Raw genomic sequence first — 20,048 nt, 5'->3', positions numbered from 1 at the left:
AATTAGTAATTAATGCAGATATTGTTTCATATAAGCGAAGCCTATGCTAAAACATGACAAATTTCTAACTGCCTTGCCCAGAAAAGCGGTGCTTGCTCACAGAGACTAAGTGAAGCTTGTTTCTTCACTCAAAGAAATACTTCCCAGTTGTTTTAATTTAGCGGAAATATGGGCAGAAGTGTTAACTAGTAAGGGTCATAATTATTACAAGCCAGTTCACTAAGTCGAGTCAGCAGATGACAAAGTGTGGGACTGACCTTCAGATTGGCCATGTCTTCCCAGCACTATCTCTTCCTGCATCTGACCCGTGAAGGTCCCGGGGTAGAACAGGCCTTCAGCAACCCATGTTTGTCATAAAAGGTCACTATGCTTGTTGTAAGAGGCGACTAACGGGATCGGGTGGTCAAACTAGCTGACTTGGTTGACACATGTCATCGGTTCCCCATTGCGCAGATCGATGCTCATGTTGTTGATCACTGGATTGTCTGGTCCAGACTCGATTATTTACAGACCGTCGCCATATAGCTGGAATATTGCTAAGTGCGACGTAAAACTAAACTCACTCACTCACTCTTCCTGCATCTCTACATCAAGTATTTGGAAACAATAGGAAATGATCCCATAGACAACAGTGTTCCCTGAATACAAGGGTCCCCCAGGATCACACAGTGATGACCATGTGAGACATATCACAGCTAGGTGCTGTTAGACAGTCAGTGTTGTATTACAGCATCACTTGCATACTTTGTGGCAATACAGCAGTGACTGGCTGAGTTCTCTCCCTGAAGCTTCCCATCTGATGATGTGGGATTGGTAAAAGGATAGGGTGCATCTCAAACATGGAATAAAAGTTTGGAACTAATTCTATAGGTCACAATAATACACGAAAACAATACATGTAGAAAAATGTTACATTATTTGTCGGAATCATAATATATATTTTGTGAACCTGTGTTGATCAAAGTAGGACATTAATGATACAGTATTTTATACAGTATTTTATAACTGACCGTACCACCAACATGATATAACCCAAGTACACAATGTATTAAACTTAAACCTTTACAGACTCGAGTCAACAGTGAACAGCTGGTCGATATTCATATCTCACTACTGATACTAGACAGTGATTGTGTTACACAACATTAACAAAATAAGACCACAACAAATCTTTGTTTACTTTTCAGAATTAATACCTCATGTCAACATATTCTGTCGCTGTGTTCAGGCACTTGTTCAGAATAGGATTGCAATTGTTCAAGTATTTATGTTAAATAGTATCTAAATAACATACAATTAACACAATATTCGTGTAAATGTCAAAACCCAATGAGTTTCATATTAGTAAATTTTAACACATTTTTCTTAAAAACTCAACAAGAAAACAAATCATGGATCAAAATTAACTGAAATTTTCAAATGTTTAAATATATTTCAGTTTCTGCGGGTAAAGTGGGTGAAACAGTACACCGCAGTGTTAGCAGAACCGCAGTATTTAGCCATCTGTATACTGTAATCCCAATATTCTGTATTTAGTACTGTCATATTATTAACCTTTCTAAACCTTTTCAAAAATGTCTAGAAATCAAATCATTTTGTCAAAATTTATGTATCTCGTTGCTGATTGGCTGCAATTTTCCCAGAAGTAAGTTCTCACTTACCAAACTGAAATAAGAGTCTTGTATTGCGCAATACATACAGTACCGTGGTAATAGCATACCTTTCACCCCTAGTGGGCAACGTTTGTTTCTCAGTACAATCAGTTACAGAATCATAAATCATCCATGACGTACGTGGCCTGCAAAAATAACTTGTGGTAATCCCAAGTGAAGCATATTTCATCTCAATCCTGTTAGTCAGTTGTTGCAGTATGTAACAGAAGATATGGATACCAGTATAACAAACATCAGTACTAGTACAGGATAAAGCAACTGTCTTATTTCCAACCCCTTCCCAGCACATCACCTAACACTGTCTCATACCATCTAACACTGCCTCACACCACCTAACCCTGTCTCACATCAAGAAGAAAAATGCATGTGTACGTTGCCTTTCTTTACTTGATGAAATACTGTATAGTACCAAACAACATACTATATGTCCATCACATCCAGTGACAGTTGAAGCTTGTATAACATTTTTCCTTTAAACTGGGATGAAAACCTATTAATATTATTTGGTCTTGAATGTACAGATTTGCTTTCTTATTCCATGCCTGTCAAGAAGCTGGGACGAGAATCTAGGGGCATAAACACACACATACAGCAGCTAGACTACAAAGATGGAAGAAAGTATGTATATGGATAAGATACAAGAAATATAACGGTAGAAACTCCTGATGTAACACATCAACATGAGATCAAAGTGTGACTATCTACATATCATACAACACTCTACAGAGAGGAAACCCTGTACACTGAGTCCTTGTCACAGATAATGTTCAGTCTGTGACCTCTGAGCTCAGCTTTTAGAATAATTATCCTCAAAACAAAGATGTTATTGCTAGTTGAGCAACTCAACTGGACACAATTTGACTGTACCTCATGTTCTAACAGAGAGGTCTGAAGAGCAAAGTTTCCAGGCCAGATGTAGGCAGGGCAACAGAGGTTTCTCGAAAGTGTTTCTAGAGGTGAAATACGTTCCACATGACAACCCTTGAAACAGTTTTAACAACGTTGATGTAGAATATATTTTCAACTAAATCATTTCTCATTATGTGTTTTCTTTTCACAAAACTAGGATACATTTGTCAGTTAAACAATCGATAGCTATGATCATTAAACCAAATACACAAAAAACACACAAGCATGGATATTGAGAACTTTACTGTTGCAACATAATGTGTCAAAACGTGGACATGAAAATATACACATAGTTCATTCTATATCTTCACAGAATGGTTGATGCTCATTCTGCACACTCCTATTTATGTACTATAACAAGTGTGGGATATTCTGGAACTCCTGTGGAAACTCAAACATCATGACAGTGTGTTACAGTGTCTTACCCTATCACATGTGCACAGACACCAAAGGACAGACAGACCAAAAAAGGCACTATGGAATATATTTACAAAACCGCATTTTCTTCAAGCATGTGAGAGAATATTATACAGCCCCACATTCTGCCACAGTAAACTACCAGTATATCACTTCACAATCTGACATCTTGTGATGTTAAACGTGATGCTACTGATCAGCTAACATAGTGTAAGCACATAGCTACGTACCTATTCAGCTCTTTCACAATGGTGTTTCTAGCACCAGTATTATGCTGACAATTCCAACAGAGATCTAAGGCTGTATAAAAATAATACATGTTTCTCGGGCACATTTTTTCAATAGTGATGAGGGCAGAGGCATGGGGGTTTTTAATTTAGTTTTTGACAAAAAAAAGTGACAAAGTAGGAAAGCATTTTTATTGTTTTTCTCTCAGAAAAACAGCTTGGCAAAGTTCAGCACATGTTAATGAGTTGTAGATTCTGTAAAACTTGTTCTTAGAGACACTCATTCTTATAGTGGACAAATGAGTGATAGGGAGTGGTCAAGTCAAGATTAATTGTTTTACATGGCAATAAGAAATTGTTATGCTAACATGATGTGCTGATGCCCAAGAAACATTTTTATTTATTTTATTATAACTTTTTTTATTTAGCCTACGCTGCACCCTCATCCATAACAAATACATGACAAACAAAGACACAGCCTGTATAAATACACTAAATTCATGGAATACTAGCATCCTGAGACCTGTCTATTATATGGTCTCTGATGTTACAATATCAACTTCCAAAATTACATGTTTCAACAATAACTAAATAAACTTCAAACACATTCCTAATATATCTCAAAATACCCCAAAAATATAACTGGGACTTGTTTCTCACTGCAGAAATTATAGCTACACTAAACAGGTGAACATAAATACATGTAAATTGTACACTGGACTGATCTCACAATGTAATAAGAATTATAACTTGAGTTTCTAATTATTACATACAAACTTAGTTCACATAATTCAATATATTATTTTCATTACTATCCAATTAGCGGCAAGTTTTTCCATTGCATAAGTTATAAATAAAGGAAAGCTTGTTAGTTATTCCCTGTGAATTTGTTTAGATTAACAGTTTGCGTTTCATGTTATATCATTTGTAAACTTGTATTGTTTGCTGTTTACTGCAGCACTCAGTCTCAGGCCTGCAAATCATGGGATTGATATCACGAGCAATGATCTTCACAACTGCGATACTACCTGATCCTATCAGTCACCTTTTATGTCAAATTGGGTGCTGAAGAACTATTCTCACCTGGATTTTTACAGAGGTTGTAAATACTGTAAACCAGGAAATTTTGGCGTCGATAATATTTTGCGATGGAACAGTTAATACCATAAATGCGACGATAACATTTTGCGAGTTGTAAGACTTTGATCTGTATACTCATTTTGCCATTTTATGTTATGAAAGCAACAACTCCGAAGCGTCACTTCACATGCGATGATTGCTTCCTGTTGTTTTGTAATACCATGCAAGCGATAGACAAGTAATGTTAACAGTGGGCCCCGATTGCTATTGTACTGGTATCTGCACAAGACTTTCAATAAGTGGTCGATAATATTGTAGTAGGGGCATTCATTTGTAACATGTCATTATATCCCCCAGCTGCGATCCCACTAGATTTCCCTTCACCCTTTTATATTTTCATTTTTGCGTTATCGGAAAATTAGTATTAAAAGATTTCTCAAATAATATCTATGGTCGTCTTTTCCCCAATGTCAATGGCTTTCCGCGTACATTCTGTTTGTCGTTTGAATCAGCAAGACTATTGAACATCGACATGAGAAAGCAGCTTTAAAAAATGTGACGATTTATTAATGTGACACAATAAACATCGCATTTTTCGCATTAATTTATTGCACGCAAAAATTTCCTGGTTTACAGTATGTACATGTTCAACCATCCAGAAAACATGATGTGTGCACTAACAAAGTTTCATTAAGAAGTAAAAACATGCGTCACGTTTTGTGGCGAAATTCTGTTATCTAAACAAGGGTACATCTATTTGAGCAGCGTTGAATGCTGTATTACATCTGTTAAGAGACAACCTCTGTTGGGGGCCATGTTTATGAGGGAGATGATGCTAAACTAAGGCCTGATAGGCTACAGCTAATGGTTTTTCCTCATTACAACTGACTGCCATTAGGTCTCGAACTGTCACAGAAACAATTCAGTTTGGGCCTCTGATATGAATGTGTGAGAAATTTCCAAACTCACTGATAGATTTCAGGCAACTCATACCAGGAAGTTTACAGCTACCCATCTGTTATCCTTTACCTGGATGCAAGCTGGTCTAATAGTTAACAGGGGCTCTGTCTCTTAACTGAGGTAACACTTTCCTACTGGCTTTCACCCATGAGAGAAAGAAGCTCATTCGTCAAATTCAGTCGGACACCTTTCCATTTGAAATGAGTCGGAGGATTATTTTCACCATTTTCAAACTCAAAGTCTCGACTTAATTCGATGGCAAGACTGGATTTGATGAGTCCAACACCCCCAAGTACAGGGCTTGCAGGATGGTAGACTCTCCCACTTGAAGGCAACATACATATTTTCTCTGGTTCAAAGCGCACAGTCAGTAACTCTCCAGCACCCCCATAGGAGAGTAGACACGACCCGTCTGCTTGTCTGGAAGGAAGGATCTTTGTGAAGACTATTGGCTTGTCATCACACCGGACGAAGTTCCTCTCTCGACCACATGGTGACAGATAGGGAAAATCCTCTCGGAAACGATCAGTCTCGTTCATCTTCAGGCGGGAGAAGAAAAATGCAAGGAAGGCCTTCTCTAGAAAAAAAGAGATGTAATTTTGTTGTTTGATAAAGAGCAAAGTAATCTGAATATATTTGTTGTGTACACACAAAGTTACATTAAGCTACCTCCAACTGAGCCTTGACCCTTGGGTAAACTTGACTGAAAGGCCCACATTCAGTGTTATAATAGTACCCCCAGTACTTCATGTCCAGAAAATGCACTAAATTCAGTTTTAGTATGAAATAGTAAGAGATCATCCAAACTTAGAAAATATCAGAGTTAGATCCAATAAGACAATGGTCTTAGAAAAACGTACACAAAATGTTTCTCAAAGAACTTACCTTTGAAACAGGAAGTGAAATTCTTCATTTTGGAATCATCCAGGAAAAGCTACAAAAACACAAACATCAGTATCAGTGACCAGAACAAATATAATCACACATTGTTCATTTCCATATTAACAAGAGGAATCATCTGTTGCAGAACTTCATGAGAATCTAAGTTCAGATAAGAACCCAATTCAGGATAATAGAGAAGTCTGACTTTTTATCCAGTTTCCAAGTCAATCAAAACCAACTATGTCTGACTTTTGGGATGCTTAGAGTCAATCGGTGAATCATCATCTAGAATACACAGGTAAAATACTCAGCTTGAAACAGTATGCCTGCCCCAAGTATGAGGTCGTGAGCTGTAGTCTAATCTTGGTTATGTACACAAGCAAGTGAATAATCTACTCGTTACATAAAAATTGTTGATTGTGGTAAGCAGCCTCTGTCACATACAAAGCTCAATGTCTGGTTTATTGACACCTATAAGTCTGCCTGCCTGTCTGCTAAAAAACAATATGCAATACACAGCTTCAATCATTGACAGGACGCAATTTGAACTTAACACCTTTCTGGCTATACGCCATAAACAAAATAAATTGATTTATGACTCGTGCACCCGAGTCCAGCCTCTGCCACATTATGTAATTAGGCAGGTGTGATACTTGTACACATGACATTTTTTATGTCTATGGGTTGCAAAGATCAATTTTTCTCGGATGACTGGATCTGACAGAAACTGGTGCAAACTCTTGTCAGTTTCAAGTCCTGCTTTGTACTTGGATGAATAACAGTTTCCAGCAGTTCACCATCTCTACTGAGATGATTTTTGATTGGATCGAACAGAAATTCAGAGAACATGTATGTACAAAACACAACATCTCCACATACATTCTTTATGGATAACAACTTCTTCTAGTGTTTATGATTTTGTTTGAAAACGGTATATGAATCCATACTGCAACAACGCATCAAGTACAATGAAAGAAGTTGTTATCCATAGAGAATCTCACTTTCTTGCGACTCGCCATACTTCTAAAATGCCCATCAAAGAGATCATCTTTCTAAACACACTATGAGCCCTTGGTGTATCGGCAAATGAACCAGCCAAGTAGTTGTTACACTTGAGTGCACACCCACCCGCTATGGCTGGGTTCGGTCTTCCGAGGGCTTCGTTTTGAGGAAAGTAAGCTGGCAAGTACAAAATATTGCACTTTTGAATCGCAGTTGTACCCTTATAATTTTGTTTATTTGTTTTCTTACAAGCAGCAATGTATACTATATGCCATGAACAAGTGATAATTGTGTTTTAATTATGTTTGATTTTTTGGTTGCATATGACCTTTAAATGGTGCCTCAAACAGTAGAAAACAGTAACAGCTCATTAAGAGAAGGAAATTTCAGGTAACCATACAGATGCTTAATAGAATGTCTGGTCCAGTTTCTGAACTGGAGAGCTCAAACTATTTGATATGAGACAAAATCATAATGGTCCACTATGAACAAATCTGCAGAAATATCACCTGCTGAACATGGCGGATTCAGAAAAAATGTATCACAGTCAGTATTATTGTATCTACTCATTGAAGTTTGATCATTCTTGACCTTTATGGTTATCGATACGATAAAGACCTTCGCTCAGTTTTAATTCATAGTGATAGGTAAATGTTGTGTAAATCCTTCCTTAGCCACTTACAAATCCTGATTGAGTTGATAAACATCTTGTCAATTTGGCCTACCTGTCCTTGATGATCAATAAAGTAGAAGTATTCTCTAACTTTCGGTTCAGGAGACTGCCCCTGGACATAGTGGAGGAATCTAGTTGTGGTAGGAAAATGAATGCGCGATGTTAAATTGAACAAACATCGTGAAAATTTGACAGTTGTCATGCTTTCCACTTTTGTTTACATCGGAAGTTTTCAATACGCATGTCACGCACTGTTGTTCCGGAATGATAAAAGTAAACTGAAATTCAATTGGCCTGAAAAGACCGACTGAGCCAATCGCGGACTGCCTTATAGTTTGCGTCGGCGGCGTTCTTCCATATTTCCATGTCGGAGTCATGAATGGGGATCTTACCATGTGATAAAACAATGATTCTGTGTAATAATTGACGTTTCAAATAACATCTAATGACGTCTTTTAGAAATTGAGGTTCATTTTGGAATAACAAAGTTATAAAATGTCACAAACAAAGCGGGCATGGAAGCTGCGTAAGTATTTAAACGGTCCTCTGACATGCCAAATAAGACCAGAAATAATTTCTCCTCTTAAAATCTTGACTGGCATTAAATAGTGTGCGTCTGTGTGATGTCAGAGCCAGTATTCTTATTTCTTACATATGCTAATGTGATTTACTTTCTTAATTCCAATTTGGTTAAGATAATCTGATGACAGTTAACTAGAATCTACGAATAGCACCCCCTTTTCAAACATTGATTTAACATTTGCATTCTTTCATTTTTTATCTGTGTATCAAACCTCTTGAACTAGTAATGGAGTGTAGATGTATGTTTACCAATGGTAAATCCAAACATAAAACGCCTAAAGAAAGATGAGTGGTTTATTTGTATTACTATGTCTTCAGTACCTGAACAACTGAGCTTGTTTGTCCTGATCTAAATACAGTTAGGGCAACGTTTATAGGTTTCACAAAGCAAGCTGAATTTGACGTTCTTGTGATTTCGACGATTACTTTGCTAGCGCTATATTGGGGAAGTTTGTGCGCGATCTGAGTGCACAAACAGTTTCATCGGTAAGGTGGATGTATGGTTCCTTTCTTGAGCCGTTTTATTGACAATTAAAATCCGGAAGTTAAGTTATGTAAAGTTATGTAAGTAAAGTTGTAAATCAGTTGCCAGTATAACAAAAAAATAGTGAGCGAAATGCAGCAAGAACAGTCGTCTTCTCGTGACAGGTTATGTATGAAACAAGAAGCCACGTGATCAAAACACTCTCTCGCAGTACTGAGGTAAAAGTGTGGCTCATTGTCGAAAACACATTCAAAATACCCAGATGTGGCAAGCGGCTGCTGTTTTGCCAATACGATGTCATCAACGCTATTTTTGTAGGAAACCCATGATATTGTTATGTGAAATAGATGAATATAAATTTATCATTCAAGGTTAGCAAAATCAAAACTTTACATGATATTGAAGAAAAAAATTACGTACGTTTCTGTCTTACATCGTGGAAAACCCCTAACACCGGGATACTTGACAAATGTGTGCATTCTACTTGTACAAATTTAAGAACAAGGTTTTGATAACTTATGATATTATTTCACTGTCTTTTTTTTGTTAGTAGCATGGGATAACTAGCTTATTAGGGATCTGCGTAAATTATTTATTGAAGGCGTTTTTGTGTCAGAATAATGAGAATAATGAGTTTAGTTTTACGCCACACTCAGCAGTATTCCAGCTATATGGCGACAGACTGTAAATAATCAAGTCTGAACCAGACAATCCAGTGATCAACAACATGAGCATTGATCTGCACAATGGGGAACCGATGACGTGCGTCAACCAAGTCAGCAAGGCTGACCACCTGATCCCATTAGTAGCCTCTTACGACAAGCATAGTTGCCTTTTGTGGCAAGCATGGGTTGCTGAAGGCCTACCAATATTCTACCCAGGACCTTCACAGGTCAGTTAACAGTTAGGACTGATGAACAGAAATCTACTCTTAAACAGTATCAAAGGAAAAATCATTCGAAATTAAAAAAAAATGTATGAATTAGTATTAAGTAAGGGAAAAATAAAAGTACTTGTTTAGAAACTATGTTGTTCAGAAAATGTTGAAATTCATGAGTGTTTTTCTTTTCTATTGCAACAGAAGAGTTTGTGGCTCACAGTGCCAATATCCAATGTTTGGCAATGGGTCACAAGTCTGGCAGGGTCATGGTCACTGGTGGAGAAGACCGAAAGGTCAACCTTTGGGCCCTTGGCAAACCACATTGCATCATGGTAAGTGCACCAGTTTATATATTTTAAGTTGATTGATGATTCGTGACAGACATCTTTCTCAGTGATACAGCTTAGTGTCATGACTGAGATAATATACTATTAAGTTATGCATTTGGAATGGCTGAATGTTTAACTGTATGTTGATTATCTTTATGTATGTGGAACTCTACAAGGTATACATGCTGAATATGGAGGAAGACATTTTATTTATTTTAGTTTGATTTGGATGGACCATTTTGACATTATTTCCACAGATGCCAACTACTCTGATTTTCAAATACGAAATACACTCTTTAGTTTGTCTATGGAAAACACAGATTTTTTCAAAAGTATGAATATGTTTGTAAGATTCAATTGCTTGAAAGAATAATAGTAAATAGACATTTAAATATGTACACTTGTGTTAGTAATATCTGGCTCAGTATGTCAGAAATTGCATATTCTGTTCTCTTCCTCCTCCCCTACCCCTATCAAAAGGGGCCTGAGTCCACTCTCACACACGTCCCCAACTTCCCAGTATCTCCAGGGCTCAGGAATACCTTAATACCTTAATAGTGATCAAGCCTGTATTCTACATTTGTTTTTTTAAAAGTTTTACAAGAAATCGAATTGCCAGTATTGGAGTCTTTGACTAAGAAATGCGTCAGTTTAGGTTATTGTTTCATACCTCACAATTTGCTAAGTGAAAATGGATGGGCACAAGTTCTGACTATTGTTTTGACTATTGGTTCAGCTGACGCAAATGTCTTTGTATACAATATATAGAAGTAGAAATTTCAGAATTCAGGTGTTTTCATTTATTGAATTTATTGACACACAGTGACCACTTTTCTAGAAATGTTGGTGAAGTTTGATGCCACACCTACTTACAAACCTCCATTGGGTTAACATGTTTGTGTTTATCAGAGTGAGGACATCATTATGAGACATGATGTCTCGTATACAGTATTCTTTGCTGGGCTGACGATTGATATTGAAACAGCCCTTAAGCAAAGTTGTCAGGAGAATGGTATACACAGACATGGTTTATGCCCTGGATCTGTCAAGTATTATTCCATTAAACACTGCACTTCACTCCCATCTGAGTTGTATACCAACTGAAGCAGTACATTGCTGACAGCATGGTTGATTGTTTGTATGTTAATCATACAGCTCATACAGGTTTGATCACTCTTTGTTTAAACAGTGGATCATGTCTGCCCTTCATGAAAATACTTTGTAATATGACTAAATATAGCTAAAACCCTCCTCATTGTGTCATGTACACGCAATCACTGTGTCATGTACAGTCATGATGCCTGACATGTCATATGATCAGATAAAGTTCTGTTACTGCTCACTGTGGCCCAAAATAGCATTCTGAGTCACCCCATTGAACATGACTTAATATTGGTCATGCTTGTCTTACTCCAAGTTCATGATTTCATCTATTTCCAATGCTTTGATAGGTTTGTGTGATTGTCAAAGAGCTAGAACTTGACTCCTTATACTCTGTTAGCACTAGGATTGCATGGTATTACCAGTATTCCCATATACTGCAGTTGACTGGTATACTTGGTAAACAAAATACATGAAGTTTTGTGAGTATCTATATGGTTTACATTGAAATCTGCACATACTCTTGTTCACAAATAATGTTCAACTTTTTAAATGATTATTTAAACAGCATAAAACAATATACATACTATAAACTGTATATGAACAAAATACAGAATCTCTGTGTAATCAGGAATTATGTTTTGGGTCATAGTGTGCAGAAAATGTGGTCTGCATGAACAGTTAGTATTAGCCACATTCAAACACTCTGGCTCCCGTTGTATTGCAATACAATCTCAATAAAGCATCCAATATTTTGAATCTAATATTTTGCAGTATATAATGTTTATCAGTACACAGCCCTAGTTATATCAGTTCTTTGTATTGTGTTACTGTGGTTTCACCTTGTCTGTGGGGATATTGCTCGTGTTGTCAGTCATTAGTTTGTCTCAGGGCCGAAATACAGCCTGAATATTGTGGAGACTGGCTTTAAACAAGTTGAATAACAGCAGATAGTAAAGAGCAGGAATCATCCTCTCAGTGACAACATGTTAGCTTATTATCTACATCTTGTGACTTGTCAGCCATCAGCCTAGGTTCTCACAGAGCTGTGTGAAGGGTGCGGATGACTGCAGTATTTGTCCAGGGATTGCAAACTGGGTCCTGGCCGGAGACTTGACCCCAGGTCACCTTACCTCACAGGCAGATTAACAACTTCCTTGATTACCCCCCTGATGCTCCTGAACGGGGTGTTTTCACAGACTGCTTGTTAGCTAAGCTGATGGTTGTCATGTGGGCATGATCAGTTTGTGAAGTAAGCTGTTCTTCATTAGTATTGAGGGTATTTCCAGCATGCTGGAATGCTGTGCCATGCATTTCTATTGATATGTATGACACGTTTTCTTTAGGAAATTTGGATAAAAAATGATTAGATGTTTTATATCTCTTTGGTTTAAGTTATTATCAGCGCAGATTTTCATTCACAATTTTGTTTCCCCTTCTATATGACAAAATATTATACTTTGATACAATCCATTGCATGTAATATTAACAGCACAGCAGCTGTGTCTTATAATGTCTACCTCTCAAATATGACCATTAATTTGAGATGTTTTTGTTTTAGGGTTTGTTTGTATTTTTCATAAACATTTTAATTTTTGAAACATCAGTCTAAGCTGAAGCTTTATGTTGGCCAATACATAAACTATATTTGAAAGAAGTCTGCCTTTATCCTGAGCTTGCTTGAATATGGCTGTCAGTGATATCAATGTGACAGTTTGGGAGACTAAGTCAGTACAGGTTACTACTGTTAAACAGTATGTTGGTCCTCTTATACAGCAAGGAATCAAGAAACTGTCTTACAGTTGTGATCAAGTACTGCTTTTATAGTTAGAGTGAGTGACAGATAATCTCATTAATCCATCAGCTTTGATCTTGATGCCCCTTCTGGTAATACTTGCTCCTGTTTGTACAGTCAGTGATCCTCACAACCTTACATATAGACATCTGTGTATGTTCCAAGTCTGGCTGATCATAAAGAAATTGGGAATCACACTGTATATTCACACTTGACTAAGCGGGTTAGGTTTACATGTTAACTGTGTGCTTCATGTCTGGTTGTCATAGTGAACAGTATTTCCCCCTACACAGATTTATCTGTGACTCCTGTGTCTGATAAACTTGAACAAAACTTCTTGACAGTATTCATATTGGATATTTTAAAACGTTTGTATTCTTCAACATGTAGTGATAGGAAACATCCACCTTGAATTCTGGACTTAAGAATCCCTTGAGAAGCCTTGAAATATGCAGTCTGAACTTCAAAATATTTGTGGGTGGTTATGTAGCCTAGTTCATCATGTTATGGTCCCATGGGTACAATGTGAACCCCTTTTCTGGTGTACCTGCCATGTTATTTGCTGAAATATTTTTGAAACTGAAAGCAGCATTAAACTAAAAACTCACTCTCCTAAAATCATATGAAATGTAGTCAAATATGACTGGCCATGGACATGAAACACATGAATAAATGTGTTACCAGTACTGTATTTCTCGTGAAATGAATGATGTCATTGTGTATCACTTTTTTAGTCCAAGACTGGATCAGTTGTACATGACTGGAACACGTCAGCACATGGACGGACTATAGACCAATAGATGACTATACTATAGGCCACTAATAAGGAAATAAAGTAGCAATCATCCTGTATTAGTGTTGCTGACAATTAATGTTGACATCAAGAAACACAGAAACAGGCTTAAATTTTAATAGTTAGAAGTTTTTGGGAACTATTATGCAGAGCAGATTAAAACTAATGTTCAGTGTAGACAGAGATAGATGAAAATCAACAGGGTTGCAACATTGGGGAAAATCAGTTTGTATTTGTCAAGATTGATGCATTTCCATAATGGCTGTTTCCACATATGCAAGTTTCTTGGACAGGAGCATTCCAAATGTTTTGCAACTGGGCCTACATGCTCTTGACTAGTTTCAAACATTGCAATGTCCATGACATACCATAAAGTGAAGAATCCAACCTACTCAGAATTGTTTGCCAGAGGTTTAGGGGTTGTTGCGTTTTGGCATTGTCCAGGTATGTGATCTAGACATTATGAAAAAAGGGAATAATCACTTTAGGCCTAAATGAATGAATACGTGTAATATTTAATCAATTTAAAGTAATGGGAAGTAAAGGAGAGTTTCCATGTTGCAGAGTCTAACAGGACACACCACATCTGTGGAGGCGGTGAGGTTTGGGCATGAGGAGGAGATGGTGGTGGCAGGGTCCCTGTCTGGGGCACTCAAAGTGTGGGACCTTGAACAGGCAAAGAGTGAGTAAAAGGAGACAACTGCAGCTTCACTGAGATAATGTCATGTACACATACTTAGAAGTTGCTGTAGTCAGAAGTTACTTTGAAAAGCACAGGACATCAGTATTATATGTCTATTGCTATTGATACTATTTGGCACTTTATGATTGAACAAATGTACAATATATCATGTTTGTGCCCACAGTAATGCGGACACTGACTGGACACAAGTCTGGCATCTCCAGTCTGGACTTCCACCCATATGGAGACTATACCGCTTCAGGGTCCTTGGACAGCAACATCAAGGTAGGTCTCAGCATAAGCCCTGGCTATGCCTCTTGCAGTCTCTAGGTTTGGAGATGTAACCAGCACTGTACTTGAGTTACTGGGAGGGCTGTTGTTAATATTACTGATAATGATCAGACTAAGAGTCATTTCAGTATGAGTATCTTTATCTCCAGTATTGTGAGGCCATGGGCCTGTGAGTACAAAACATAAACGTAATGATAATGTCAGCATGTACAGCATATACAATCTCAATATGACAACATTGATGTTTGCATAAAACAAATATGTAGCAGACATTTAGGATCTCTTAGAAAGCACCTGTTTCTAGACACTTGTGTGTGTTATAACACATTATTACCCCAGACAGCCCAAGCTGCCTGTTAGTCACTAGCAGGTTAATATTGTGTAACAACTGAGTCGGACAGTCACCTTCCATGCTTCATGTAACGTGCAACAGGTTGAGTTCTATGGTATGCGTACTTCAGTGATAGCATATCATTGTACGTTTTAGCTTGATTATAAAAGACAATATCAGCCACTATTGTCTGGGTAGACGTCTCCATGTACATGTCATGTTGATGTTGCTTAAGTATCGCTTACTGTAGTGTTAAACAGTAACAATCATTAATATCTCAAGTCTCCTTCACCAGCATAGGGTCATCTAGCTTGATGTCCATGTCATCAGTGTCCTACGACTTGTAGGAACATCAGTTTAAGTAAGATTTGATATATTTGCTTCTTTTACAGCTATGGGATATAAGAAGAAAAGGATGTATTTACACTTACACGGTATGTATGATCTTAATACAGTCTTCAATATTTTTCAGAATGGCTATACTTGATCACCATTTGCACTAAATCTTTCAGCTGATGTAGTTGTACGGTAAAAGCTATTAGAAGCCCTCTCCATTACCCCATGTAACATAGTATATTAGAAGAAAGCCTGTTGTCATTGGTTCCTTTAATATGTTGTGACCCCAATAGTATTTGAATTTACTAAACGTCTAGCATTGTTTCAAGTTGATTGAACATAAATAGACACTTCCAAAAGTGAATTGCTGTTATCACGTTACATGTGTGTGAAATGTTGAATAGTGTAGATGACCATGCTGGGACATAAGTGTTAGGGAAAGTTACAGATGGTGTTCTATACTGTTTTTCAGGGTCACACCGACAAGGTAAACTGTCTCCGCTTTAGTCCGGACGGCAAGTGGATTGCATCAGCAGGGCAAGATGGCTTGATCAAGGTAAACTTGAATATTTGCCTGTTCTTACAATACCCAGTGCTTTTCAAATTGCTGTAGACCCATATTTGAAATTATGGTGTGCATGAGGTACACTGTATGCATACAGAGAGAGAGAGAGAGAGACTATGAACTCCGTCACACTGGACACACAGACATACACACAGACAGTGGTACTAAGTCCTGTGTGCTGTTGTAGATCTGGGACCTGACGGCCGGCAAACAGTTGATGGATCTGAAGCAACACAAGGGGCCCGTCAACACTGTAGAATTCCACCCAAATGAACTCCTTCTGGCCTCGGGCAGTGCAGACAGGTAGGCTGACAGCTTAGTGTTGTGTATCCAACAGTACTCCGTTATTGTAAATATATATGTTACATTGCTCTACTACATTTGCTGTGTGTGGTCCAGCATGTGATGGTGAAATGTGGGGACAGCATAATTCAAAATTCATACATTCCCAGGCTTTCCACCAACCAACATATTAAATACCTAATGTCCTTAAATGATTTACATATCAAAATGAATCAACTCGCTCACTTGCCCTCTTCACCACAAGCTGTGGGCAGGTTTTCAGGGAGGAAAGACATTAGTTGACACTGGTTGCATGTGTGTACTGACTGAATGTGTACTGGTGTTTCAGGACAATCAAGTTCTGGGACTTAGAATCATTCCAGGTTGTGAGCTCCACAGATCCAGAAGCTACACCCATCAAGTAAGTCTTCCATCTTAACAGCATGACAGTTACAGTGTGGAGAAAATGGGTTGTATCAACATCTAGTTTTACAGAGCACCATAAGTGTAACACAGCTTCAGCAACTGAAACTGTTTCTAGTTATTTGTGGACCCCTCCTCTGACATTGTGATCCTGTCCTCCAGGAGCCTGCTGTTCCACCCTGATGGCCTGTGTGTGTACAGTGGATGTAAGGACATGTTGAAGGCATACAGCTGGGAGCCGGCCAGGTGTTACGACTCGGTACCTATAGCCTGGGGAGATGTCGCAGAAATAACCATGGGACAAGATCAGTTGGTAGGTCCTGCTCCTGCCTCTTGCCAAGGGAGATAATCACAACAATAGTTTCAACCCTTTCAATTTCAATTTTGACTGGACTGGCGTGAGTTAAGTAATATAGGCTCTAAGTAACATAAGACCCGTGAAGGTCTGGGGTAGAATAGGCATTCAGCAACCTATGCTTGCCATGAAAGGCGACTGTGCTTGTCGTAAGAGGCAACTAACGGGATCGGGTGGTCAGGCTCGCTGACTTGGTCGACATGTCATCGATTCCCAGTTGTCCAGATTGATCCTCATGTTGTTGATCACTGGATTGTCTGGTCCAGACTCGATTATTTACAGACAGCTGCCATATAGCTGGAATATAGCTGAGTGTGGCGTAAAACTAAACTCACTTACTCACTGTAAATAACATAACATAGTGGTACCATTGCTCAAGTCTGTTATATGTTCAGTCACTTTGAGATATGAGGCAGTTCAGACTTGGTTTAAATGTATAGTTACAGGGCAAGGTAAGGTTAGTTTCCCTTTTTCAAAAATTGACCAGTGATTCTTGAACTGTGCACTGCTGAGGACTTTGTCGTCATCAACGTATGCTTGGTTTTATGTGAGAGTCAGCTACTTGGTATCAACATCACGGTATCAATCACGGGATTGTCTGGTCCAGACTCGTTTCATAGCTTCCAGATTGCTATGTGTAGCATTACTCAAGAAACTGTAGTTAAACTAAAAGTGCTTTATGGTTCAACTTCTTTTTTATACAAGGTCACAACGTTTCGAGACAGATTCTAGTCTCTTCTTCAGGTGAAGTGAGGCTTCACCTGAAGAAGAGACTAGAATCTATCTTGAAACGTTGTGACCTTGTATAATAAAGAAGTTGAATTATAAAGCACTTTTAGTTCGATTCCTCCAACTTCTAAATGCCTTTGAAACAACTCAAACTGTAGTTAGGTGAGTCATGAATGATTGTGATTGTTTTGTTCTAGTCCTTGTGTGATTGTAGCTGTCATGTGATGTGGGTAAACATGGTTTAACACATTGTATTGCAGATAGGATCTTCATTTGCTCAAACCAACGTCAGCAGTTTTGTAATAGATCTAAAGGTGAGTTTGCGCTCCTATTACATTGTTGATTGTTATTTTTGCTTGATTGCTATGTTGTGTGTGAGACATATACACATTATTGTGTATTAACAAACAGTCTGAAAATAGCAGTATCACTTTAAAATACTTTGCATTAGCATTGAATTCATTGAATTCTGTCATTAGATGATAGCATCATCATCTATTGTTGTTTGCCCTGCTGTGTTAGAACTTCCAGCAAGACAATAGCTCACATAGCAATGACTGAGCACAGTAAACCTGAGATATATGAAGAAAAGTATTCTCAGACTATTGTTATTGTGATGTTAGCTATTTCAAATAAATCTCTGTGTGAGGTTATATAATTTTTGTTTTCATTATCAGAGAGTTCAACCAGTCGGTGGCTCCTCCGAGAAAGGAAGTGGTTTGTCAAGGTACGTCTGTGTTTGGTAATTAAAGAAATAGTGATGTCACAATTAAGTGTGGCATATGTGTTAAGTATTTGCGTTGCACCATGTCAGCTAGATCAACCAGATCACATACATAGATATTAAGGCTGTTAAGATTCACTTGCATATTCGGTGAATCAAACCATAGTCCTTCATGAATTCAGTTTGTTGTTCAAGGTCACCAGAACCGAATATGAATGAATATTTACAATTACATGTTTTACGTGAGCCCTTATGTCCTTCAAAGTGAGATATGAAAAAATGGACTATGTACTAGCACTGCAGTAGTGCAGGTCATGTTAGTTTGTAATGGCTGCACATGGTACTGTGGACTACAACTATCAGTCTATTACTTACCAACTTTCTGTGTTATGTCAGATCACTGGTTATTACTAGGACCAGTTAATGGTCACCGAGGGGGTTCCATATTGTGCATCAGTCACTCTAGTACAATATTGTATTCATGAATGCTTATTTGTATTCATTACCCAATATTTGCATTACATATCATATTCTCCACATAATGAATTCGCTACAGCCCTAAAAGATACAGAGGCATGAGTGTAACTATTGTTGAGGCTTAATGAACTTACTGTGGTACCATTATTTCAGTGGCCGTAAGAGTTTCATAACAGAGCGTCCACCAACAGCGTCATCAAGGAACTCCAGGTGAGATAGTTGTAGTCTGTACGCCTGCCTGCTAACCTGGACCTAAATATTCGCAGCTCTCTTAGCGCTAAAATAGTCATATGTGCCATACATTAACATTAAATTAACGACTATCTTGGTGCTAGTAGAGCTTAATCTAGGCCCTACCTCTGTCTTGCATTAACCAGGTAACACCACCCAAGTACACTACAATTTTGCATTTTGGGATCACATTGTTGGAGCTAACATTATTTCGGAAAGAAATCATCAAATGTCTCTTAAACTGATCCAGATTAGAGTATAACTGGCCTTAGTGTAACATTGGTCTCTTTGACTCAATATATGACTGATATAAATGGATCGTGGTATAAAGAACTTATGTCACTGTGTGTATAACTGATGCAGATATTCATTGAGTTAATTGTCACCCTCTTTGTGTTGGTCTTTCACTTTACACTGTCATTCATCACCAAGGCCAAGTGACACTCTTACCCAACATTTCAGTGTCCCAAAGGAAGATGCTAGTCAGAAGAATGATGACCCAGGCAGGGGCGACGGCGATGATGGCCAGTCTGCCACCGACATCCAGAACCAGGAAGACTACCGGGAACACTTCCAGTCCAACGCCAGACTTGGTGAGTAATCCACCACATGTGGGAAACTGGAGGACAGGGTGTGCAGCTCAACAGCCAGACACACACTGAGAGGGATTCAGGAGCATTCATATGTTGTGATCTGATTTGCAAATATTAAATTCCTCAGTGTAAAATACTGAATACTGTAACTGGGTAATTGTTCAGTAGGTGACTCTGTGCCCTTTTGATGGTGTTGGCCAATGCCAGTGATTTAAGGCTCTGATTTAAAGGTGTAACAATGT

The 20,048-nt window shown here is 38.1% G+C and overlaps 2 protein-coding genes across 6 annotated transcripts in view; one reads left to right on the top strand and one right to left on the bottom strand.

Moving 5' to 3' along the window:
* Positions 1-2,808: 2,808 nt before the first annotated feature.
* LOC137258840 (UPF0598 protein CG30010-like) lies at positions 2,809-8,066 on the bottom strand. The gene is made up of 3 exons (XM_067796535.1): positions 7,876-8,066; positions 6,152-6,200; positions 2,809-5,843 (listed from the first exon to the last, which is right to left on the bottom strand). Exons 1-3 carry the CDS (start codon positions 8,023-8,025, stop codon positions 5,398-5,400), a joined length of 645 nt encoding a protein of 214 aa, XP_067652636.1. The 5' UTR covers positions 8,026-8,066; the 3' UTR covers positions 2,809-5,397.
* A 26-nt stretch (positions 8,067-8,092) lies between these two features.
* LOC137258484 (katanin p80 WD40 repeat-containing subunit B1-like) overlaps positions 8,093-20,048 on the top strand; it is a 32,623-nt gene continuing 20,667 nt past the window's right edge. For 2 of the 5 annotated variants that reach the window (XM_067796171.1, XM_067796170.1), the window contains exons 1-13: positions 8,173-8,349; positions 9,971-10,101; positions 14,352-14,469; positions 14,654-14,754; positions 15,484-15,525; positions 15,900-15,983; positions 16,180-16,295; positions 16,624-16,695; positions 16,860-17,010; positions 18,042-18,095; positions 18,459-18,508; positions 19,136-19,192; positions 19,676-19,806. In XM_067796171.1, the coding sequence (XP_067652272.1) occupies positions 8,319-8,349; positions 9,971-10,101; positions 14,352-14,469; positions 14,654-14,754; positions 15,484-15,525; positions 15,900-15,983; positions 16,180-16,295; positions 16,624-16,695; positions 16,860-17,010; positions 18,042-18,095; positions 18,459-18,508; positions 19,136-19,192; positions 19,676-19,806 (1,138 nt within the window). In that variant the 5' untranslated portion in view covers positions 8,173-8,318. Of the gene's footprint in view, positions 8,350-9,970; positions 10,102-14,351; positions 14,470-14,653; positions 14,755-15,483; positions 15,526-15,899; positions 15,984-16,179; positions 16,296-16,623; positions 16,696-16,859; positions 17,011-18,041; positions 18,096-18,458; positions 18,509-19,135; positions 19,193-19,675; positions 19,807-20,048 lie in introns of all 5 variants that reach the window. The other 3 variants (XM_067796172.1, XM_067796174.1, XM_067796173.1) reach the window with 2 other exon arrangements.

This window comes from Haliotis asinina, chromosome 12 (genome assembly GCF_037392515.1).
Source record: "Haliotis asinina isolate JCU_RB_2024 chromosome 12, JCU_Hal_asi_v2, whole genome shotgun sequence".
Taxonomy (NCBI): Eukaryota; Metazoa; Mollusca; class Gastropoda; order Lepetellida; family Haliotidae; genus Haliotis; species Haliotis asinina.
This window is presented reverse-complemented; position numbering and strand designations above follow the sequence as displayed.

Bases quoted from the DNA above. Each gene is read 5' to 3' on its own strand.
- LOC137258840 (XM_067796535.1), bottom strand. From the start codon at position 8,025: ATGACAACTGTCAAATTTTCACGATGTTTGTTCAATTTAACATCGCGC. The intron at 6,201-7,875 runs GTAGGCCAAATT...GTGTTTTTGTAG, and splicing joins TTATTGATCATCAAGGACAG to CTTTTCCTGGATGATTCCAA. The intron at 5,844-6,151 runs GTAAGTTCTTTG...CTTTTTTTCTAG, and splicing joins TTTCACTTCCTGTTTCAAAG to AGAAGGCCTTCCTTGCATTT.